At 44.1% G+C, this 9,511-nt stretch overlaps 1 protein-coding gene across 2 annotated transcripts in view; it reads right to left on the bottom strand.

Moving 5' to 3' along the window:
* Positions 1–369: 369 nt before the first annotated feature.
* The window catches only part of LOC127658746 (contactin-associated protein-like 5), a 129,758-nt gene continuing 120,616 nt past the window's right edge, over positions 370–9,511 (bottom strand). For both annotated transcript variants that reach the window (XM_052148222.1, XM_052148223.1), the window contains exon 22: positions 370–566. In XM_052148222.1, coding sequence (XP_052004182.1) covers positions 370–566 — 197 coding nt within the window. The remainder of the gene's footprint in view (positions 567–9,511) is intronic.

Raw genomic sequence — 9,511 nt, 5'->3', positions numbered from 1 at the left:
TAAAAGCATGATTTAAGACCACAGAATCTGCATTCATGCTGTAAAGACTGTTATGTTGACAGTGTCACTTTCCATTCCAGTTCATATCTAGAGGGCATATTATTAAATTATAAAAAAAACACCTCCTAACTACCTCCACTTACATCCCATAATTTACCTAATGCTGATTAATCCAACAGTTGGGTCAAGCACGGTGAAAACTACACGCTACTACTTACATAGATCAGAAGATTCCAATGTTCTCAAAGTGAGGAAATCTCCAACTAACAATCTTTTCTGGACAAAAAGGGTCTCACCACAGGTTTTCTGATTGAGACACAGGAGGACCTTATAGGTGAACTGAAAATTACAAAGACTAGTAAGTGTCTGTCAGATGTAGTACTCCTGCATGGCGTCTCTCATAGAGTTGTGAAGGTGAAACTCTGCCCTGTAAGCAGCTTTAAGTCTTTGTTGGTGCTCCTTTTCTTGGAGACTTGCAGTTCTTTGAGCTTGTCGATGCTTGTACAGGAAATGGGACATCACTGCCAGCACACAGAGGGTACTGAAGACTACAACTGTAACCACACCTGTGAATAAAAAAGGAGATTCAGACAAATACAACCTCTATCTGAAATCCACCAAGACCCCGTTTAACCTGGTATTAAGATGCGTTTTTGGTGACCTGATCAAATGTGGTCAGCTTTAAATACAGGTCTAATACTGGGTCTAAAACGTTTTGTGATCGGATCACATAAATACAGTCGAATTTGGTCAAAAATATATCACAGAGGGAAATAAATTGGCCAATATTTAGAATTTTTTAATAATCTGCATAGGCCGATACATTTTCCTATTTGGCCAATTTATTTCTTGAGGGCTCTGAGAATCACCTGCTTGCATGTGAAGCGACTGAGATATGTAAACGATCTGTCACGGTTCGTTTTGTTGTTACATGCCATCGTGTTAATAAAATAATAGACCGGTGTGCAAAAGTCACGGCAGGTGCCACGGCAGGTGCGTTTGAGCTCATTATGTTAAAGTGCTGCCTCCCTTTCTCTCCTCAACAGTTCCATGTAACTTTTAACTATCTGGTCTCATGATAAAAAGTAAAATATCAATAAAACTAATATCATATACCAATTTGCAAATTTGCACATATCTCATTTAAACAGATGTAAACCAACCTCACACCACTTTAGCAGATCCAGCATCCTGTGGAGTGCTCATATACAGTATCTTCCTCTGAAGCATATATTCTAACAGTCTCTCCTCAACAGTTCCCTGTCACTTTTCTAATGATGGCAAATATCAATAAAACTTCTATTATATACCATCTGCATATATGCAGATATATCGTTTAAACAGATGTAATTCATGAACCTCACGGAAATCCAGCATTTTCTTCCTGTCGAGTGCTCATCTAATATCTTTCTCTGAAGCACATATTCTTAAAGCCAGAATCAAAACGTCAGGATCAGGATCAAAATTTCCTCTGATTCACAAATCATGATGGTCAGTCTGTGACAACCCAAGCAGGCAATCCAGGCTGCTTAAACTGTCAGGAGTTTGCTGCTTGTGCTGGATCTGTACTTCAATGTAAAAGAGATCGGATTGGAACATTTTAAAAATGGATACATTCACAAACTTCACAGATCTTCTTCGGTGTGTCTGATATCAACATACAAGGACACTTATGAGAAGCACAAACATCTGCAGCTCAGGATCATACAACTAATCTACTAAAATAATGGAAATCTGCGATCGAATTGCCATCATTAGATTAGCGGCCAAGCCATTTAACATCTACGTGGCAACTAACGCAGCAGCTGATAATATAGCCAAAAAATGTTATAGCCAGCTGGAAGATGCAATAGAGGGGATTCCTCAAAATGATAACCTAGTTATTGCGGGGGATTTCAACGCCCAACTGGGTCCTCCAGTTTCAGACTGAAGAGAAACTGGCAAAAACACACTAGGCTTGATCGTCTACTCCATTTTGCAGCTACTTATGGTCTAGTAGTTGCTAACACCCTCTTCAACCACAAAGCGAGACATCTTCAAATGTGGCTCAGTCCGGATGGGAAGCACCGGAATCAAATTGACCATATCCTAATCCGCAAAAAATGGCAATCGCCTCTTGTCAACAGTTGGGCCTACTGGGGCATCCATGTTGTAACCGACCACGCTCTACTAATGGCCAAGATTAGATTACGGCTGGTGACAGGCAAAAAGCCAAATATCACCAGGCGGTTTGATACTACCCAACTAATACTACCCATAAATCGTGCCGCTTTTTCTCAAAAGCTAAACAACAATGTACAACTACAAGAACCCAAGGATACTGTAGAGGGCAGGTGGAAACACCTCAAAACTGCCCTGCACAGTGCGGTGAAAGAGACCATAGGGTACGTAAAGAAAAGAAAACAAGGTTGGATAACTGAAAATACCCTGAACTCATCCAAAAGCAGGCAAATTGCGCTTAACAACAGCAACTTTATGCTTGCCAAGGAGCTAGCTAAACAAGTAAAAACTTTTGCAAGAGCCGACAGGGAAAATTATTGGAACGTGCTTGCAACTGAACTTGAGGCAGCCCAAAAAAATAAAAAAATAAAAGCTGGTCTGTCGCTTAGTTATCTCGATATCAAAGAAATTTGCACCGCCTGTTAGCAGCTCGATCAAAAATGCTCAAGGTACAGCAGTTACGCAAAAACCTCATAGGGTGCTGGTCTGATTATTTCTGTAACTTACTAAATCGGCCACACCCAGCTAATGCCCCTGCTAATGCCAGCAATGTACCCGTGCAAACGAACAACATGAATCTGGATGAACCCCCTATGATAGACGAAATCCTAATGGCAATTAAGGAACAACAAATCGCCCGGAACAGATGAACTACCACCCAAATTTTTCAAACTTAATGACCCGGTGGTCACAGACTATTTACAACAATTACTGCACAAGGTATGGGCTAAAGAACGTATACCCCATGATTGGCAAACGGCGATCATAGTTCCTATTTTCAAAAAGGGTGATAAAAAACAACTGCGCCAATTATGGAGGCACCTCACTCTTTAACATTGCCTACAAAATCATGGAGAAGATCATGTTGCGCCGTATTGGACCCTTTTGTGATTCCCACACAAGAGAAAACCAGGCTGGTTTTCGGCCAGGCCGAGGTTGCATAGATCAAATATTTGCCATCAGGCAGATTCTCGACCAGAGGCAAGAATTTCACCACCCACCATCATGGCATTCCTACATTTAACAGCAGCCTTTAATAGTGTCCATAGGGATGGCATATGGGAGCTCCTAAGGGCTATTGGAATCTCCGATAAATTGGTTCGCTTATGTTCAATAATGTACGCTGATACTCAAAGCCTGGTTCGCGTCTAAGGAGAAATGGGTAAAATTTTCAACATTGCAAGTGGAGTGAGACAGGGCGGAATCTTATCCCCATGCCTCTTCAATATTTGCATTGACGTCATACTCCGAAAAGCACTTGACAATAAGCCAGGGGGGCATCTCTCTGCAACCGTATCGAACGCCTTTAACCGACCTAACCTTCGCCGATGACGTAGCCCTATTAGCCGAAACAACAACTGATATGCAAGCTATGATCGACAGAGTTCAAGCAGAAGCAGCGCAATTGGGTTTACATCTCAGCCCAGCAAAATCCAAATTCATTTCATATGACCCAGATTCCGACCACCACCAACAAATGCTATCAATCGGCCCCAATATAATAGATGCTGTTGATTTCTTCACCTACCTTGGCAGCTTGATAACAGTAAACGGCCAATTTGCCTGTGAGGCCAACAGCCGAATATGTAAAGCCATGGCCACCTTTCTAGGACTAAAATGCCTATGGAACCGCAAGGATATCAGAAACAAAACCAAAGGGTGGGTATACATGGCAACAGTATGTGCAACGTTGCTGTATGGTAGAGAATCGTGGAACACTAAGAAAGGGGACCTCAAAAAATTAGATATATTTGACCACCGCTGCCTGCGGTCTATCACGAAAGTTCGCCTTATTGCCAGAATCACCAAGGAGGAAATTCGGCGAAGATGTGGAATCCAACTACCGCTATCAGAACTAATTATCAAACGTCGCTGTAAATGGCTCGGCCATGTGCTAAGAATGCCCGAGGATAGGCTACCACAAAAATCTTTTCTATGCACAAACGACCCTCGCTGGAAGCGGCCCCGAGGTGGTGTATTAACGACCACTAAATGCTATTTTCAAAAAGCAGTAGAACAATTAATTATGAAGCCATTTAATTTAGTCGTAAAGCATATGCAAACACTTGGACCGGACACCTACAAATAGTTACCTAAGATTGCCATCAATAGAAGGGCATCACTCGTGAAGCGACGTATATCCACCTTGGATGAAGCTGTCGTTAAGCAAGCAAAAGCCCTGCACAAAGCCTCCTGACTGCTTGATACCATTTTTTTTACCATCTACAAGAAATATCCATTGATCATTTGCTTTACCATTCCTCTGTTAATGCATCTCTATACTAATTATTTAAAACTGCTGTGAAACTTTCAGCATTGTCAGTCATGCTCTTTTGATCTCAAAGCTGTTGGAGATGGCAAATAGGATCATCATGGTTACTCCTGTAACCTCCGTTCCCTTAGGGACTGAACGAGACGTTGTGTCGAATGAAGTGACACAAGAGGTCTTCCTTGGGAGCCTCACGTACCTCTGAACTTTAGAAAAGGCCAATGAGAAATTGGCAGACAGAATTTGCATGTCCCGCCCCCGGACATACCGGGTATAAGGGGAAGCGGGCATGCATCTGTCAGTCAGGTTTTTACTCGGAGGAGCCGAGAATAAGGTACGGCCGTTTACAGTGGTAGGTCTAGTGCCGTGGCAGAAGGGACACAATGTCTCGTTCCCTCCCTCACTGAACAGAGGTTACAACAATAACCATGACGTTTCCCTTCTGTCACTTACTCGACGTGGTGTTGAATGAAGTGACACAAGGGGTCCCATTTAAAAGCGCCATGCACTAGACTGTGTTATGTGAACTGCTGACACAGGTGCAAGCAGGCTTCTGCTTACTAGAAGCAACTGTATTAGCTGCATGTAACCCTCCCCAACGCCCCCAGAAAAAGGTGTCAAATACAGACCTTAGGTTCCCAGAATCCCTGAGGGGGGAACAGGTGTTACATGACAAGCATGGGAACAAGCCCGGCAGCTGCTGCCTTTTCTCTCTCTATGTCTCTCGCATAGAGTGTGAAGCGACTGGGGCTATCTTAACGCTATGAAATGAGTCGGGGAAGGCAGTCTTTCCCAATCCTATTCTTTCAGGGGGAAAAGTCCCTGCGGAGGCCACATCCTGCCCAGACTAGGGGGAAGTGACATGTGGCAAATACACCATGTGGGTTGTGAAGCCGCATGTGGGAGCGGTGCGGTGGTAGGTCCTGTCTGATGAGGAAGGAGCTCTACAAACACGATGACGGGGGGCAGACGGGTCCGCCGACAGAAGGACCGTACCGTTGAAAATACATCACAGGGAATTGCCTGAAGAGGGAATTGCCTTGCGCCGGCGCGTCCTGCTGGATATTTTCGTCATTACAGTGGAAACAACTTAAAATAATTTTGGGTATACAGTTAGTGTAAGACATCATTAGAAATCATAAAGGGTCTACTTTTATTTGTGTACACTCACAATAACAACAAAACCTTGTGCTTTTGTAAAATAAAGAAAATAAAAAGGGTGAGCTTTCAGCTTTCTCTGTGTTCACGAGCATATTTCTGAAACATGTCACAAAAAATGAACTGAAACTCCGCGAATACTTATCACACAAACATGAAACATGAAATGTCTACTTTTAAATAAAACAATTGAAATTAAAAACAAATATTCTCCTTCAGTGTAATCTGTATGAAACTAAGCAATGTACAATTTCTTCTGGCTCAACTCATTAAAGCTAATGTGATCACACCCACCAGCAGAGCGCGCCATTAATAAGCTAATGTGCTGAAGCGATCAACGCAAATGGTGCACTCCCCCGACAGTGAGGTTTAATGTAAACACAACCCAACTCAACTTTTCTGCATGTTTGTAATGATACACAGGCGATGAAACTCATGGATAGTAAGGAAGAGTTAATATTTTCATCAGAAGAAGAGCGGGACTCCGATGAACATTTGTATTTTGAAGAGAGACTTGACCCAGCCGAGGATACAATTTCGGACTAGTAAGTCGTTTAGCTTTCATTAGTTGACATGCTATTTTATATAAACATGTACATATTTTACTAGTGGGACTGTTTCCAGACTTGTCAGCCAGGATTCAGAGTATTGACATTTTAAATATATCCTATTAAGCAAGTTTTAGTTAAATTTAAATGCTGTTTTGGCTAAAGCAGGTTTTTAAATTGCATGCTGTATGATATAAACATGATATAAAAATAATATGAATGTTTAGATTATATTTTAACTAGCGTTTATGCTGCCTCATTATCATCAACAAAGCTTGTGCTTGCAAATGTGTTCAGGTTAAATGAGTAAAATGCACCTTAAATATGAAAATTCAGCTTTGATCACAAATTGCATTTTACAACAAATTCAAATAGAAAACTGTTCTTTTCAATTGTAAAAAGAGTTCACACAATGTTTTTACTGTATTTTGGATCAAATAAATGCATTCTTGTTGAGCAGAAGAGACTTCTTTTAAACATTAGTGTAGGTATAAAATTAAGTAAAGTCTTTATGTAAAGAATTTTAACTTAAAACTTGATTTTGATCATTAAGTCTCCTCACGTTCATTCTCTTTCTGTCACATTCCTCATTGATAGGCCCAGGGGAGGCGTCTTTTGTCTCTTCAGGTGTGGATCACAATCCATATTCATGATTGTTCATGCCTCCTCACATATGACCTTTCAACACTAAAATTGTCTTACAAAAGTTAAATGACTATATTGATCAGGATGGTTTTCACATCATTTTGTAGCAAAAAATCTAGGCTACAATATCCAGTTCTCAAAAAGCTTGTGGACAAATATTTATTATGTGTTATATGGCCTTATTTCAAATACTTAAAATTTTAGTTTTTTTTCAAAAACCATGCATAAATGTTATTTTCTCAAAAATACAAACATGTTCACACATGTTGCTCACATATTATTTTAGCCCAGTCTGTGCTGAGTACAGTGTTATCAGACTTTAGCCATTAATATGTTTTTAAGCAACTGAAAAAAGCACAAATGTCAAGGCATGTCAAAACTTCTCCAGGGCTCAAAACACCCTCAGACCCCAGAGGGTTAAGCCTGTGGAGCCCTACCCCAGTAAAAAACACTTGTGGCTTGTAGTGGGTCTGGTCGCAAATTGCTCCACTGAATACACAGGCCAGGAGGCTAGGGAGGAAGAACGTCCAGGAAGTGACACTTAGTGGCTAACCTGGGAGAGAAAGCGCACTGGATCAACTTGGTGAAGGGCGCTGGGTGCAAGCGGAACACCCAGTCGGATGTTATGCATTACTGAGTTATACTGGCTTAGACCTGACAAAACACGGGACTCAACTGACTCAACACTGAGATTGTAAAAACTTGCAAAGGTATAGGGTGTTGCCCAGCCCGCTGCTCTGCAGTTGTCTGCTAGGTAGGTGCTATTAGCCAGTGCCCAGTAGGATGCCACAATTCTCATCGAGTGTGCTCAAACCCGCAAGGGGGTGGGCATGGCCTGAGTCTGGAATGCCAAGGAAATGGAACTGACGACCCAGCGTGCAGCCTCAATTTGGAGACGCCGTTCCCTTTCTGCCATACACCGAATCAGACAAAGAGCTGCTCAGAACATCTAGCGCTCTGCGTGCAGTCCTAAATAGATACGCAAAGCACGTACCAGACACAGCAATGAGAAGGCTGGGTCTACCTCCTCCCAGAGCAGCTTGCATGTGGGTTCACGACCTGGTCCCTGAAGGGGTCGTAGGAACCTTGGGCACATAGCCCAGATGTGGTCTCAGGATAAAGTGAGTATGTGCCGGACTGAGCTCCAGGCAAGTTTTGATGATAGAGAACACTTGCAGGTCCCCAACCCTCTTGATGGAAGCTAGCGCTATCAGGAGGGCTGTCTTCAAGGAGAGGACCTTGAGCTCAACTGAGTCAAGCGGCTCGAAGGGGGGTCTCTGAAGGCCCGAGAGGACCACAGAGAGATTCCAGGAGGGGTACATGCTTCACCGGGGAGGATTCAGCCTCCGGCACCTCTAAGGGACCTAGTCCGGATGGGCCAATATGAAGCCACCAAGGTGACTTGTTCCTCATCCTCCCTGATCTTGCACAGCACCAGTGCAAGAAGGCTCATTGGGGAAAATGCATTCTTGCGCAGCCCCCGGGGCCAGCTGTGTGCCAACGCGTCTGTCCCGATAGGGTCTTCTGTCAGGGAGTACCAGAGCGGGCAGTGAGTGTTGTCTGGGGGGCAAAGAGATCTACCTGTGCCATGCCGAATCGGCCACAAATCAGTTGGATCACTTGAGGGTGGAGCCTCCACTCTTCGCTGGGCGAAACCTGCAATGTCGTGTTGCGGTTGTCAAGAACATGAGTAGCGCGCAGCGACCTGAGTCACTGCTGACTCCAAAGGAGGAGATGGTGGGCGAGTTGTGACATATGACGAGAGCGCACGCCACCTTGGCGATTTATGTACGTCACCGCCACGGTGCATTCTGAATGGATCAAGACGTGCTTGCCCCGAATCAGCAGCGAATACAGCCAGCAACTCTAGGCAGTAGATGTGCCAATGCAGCCGGGGCCCTGTCCAGGAGCCAGCAGCAGCGTGCCCATTGCACTTGGCACCCCTACCCTGTTGAGAGGCGTTTGTGGTGACCACAAAATGTCTGGACACCTGCTGTAGGGGGACTCCGTTGTGGACTCTGCTCATTGGTGAGGCGTGATGTCATTGAGACTGAGTCTAACTCCAAGCCGAGAAAAGAGATACTCTGAACCAGGGCGAGCTTGCTCTTTTCCCAGTTGACATGAAGCCCTAGGCGGCTGAGGTGCCTGAGCACCTGGTTCCTGTGAGCGCATAGTAACTCTTGAGAGTGAGCCAGAATGAGACACACGTCAAGGTAATTGAGTATGCGGATGCCCATTTCCCGTAACGGGGCAAGGGCTGCCTCTGCGACCTTGGTGAAGACGCTAGAGGACAGGGAAGGGGAGGACCTTGTACTGGTACGCCTGGCCGTTGAACTTGAACCATAGAAATGGTCTGTGTCGAGGCAAGATAGAGATGTGGAAATACGTGTCCTTCAGATCTACCACCATGAACCAATCTGGCTGTTGAACGCAGGTTAGAATCAGTCTCTGCGTGAGCATTTTGAAAGGGAGTTTGTGTAAGGCCCGATTGAGAACTTGTGAGTCCAAGATTGGTCAAAACCCACTGCCTTTCTTTGGTACGATGAATTAAGGGCTGTAGAGACCCTTCTACATCTTGGATGGAGGGACGGGCTCTATCACATCCTTGAGAAGCAGAGTCGTGATCTCTACCCGTAAAGCGCTGTCTTTTTTGCCACGTATAGAGGTGGAG

The sequence above is a fragment of the Xyrauchen texanus genome, chromosome 18 (assembly GCF_025860055.1).
Source record: "Xyrauchen texanus isolate HMW12.3.18 chromosome 18, RBS_HiC_50CHRs, whole genome shotgun sequence".
Classification (NCBI taxonomy): domain Eukaryota; kingdom Metazoa; phylum Chordata; class Actinopteri; order Cypriniformes; family Catostomidae; genus Xyrauchen; species Xyrauchen texanus.
Note: the sequence above shows the minus strand (reverse complement) of the source record. Positions and strands in the feature narration are given on the sequence as shown.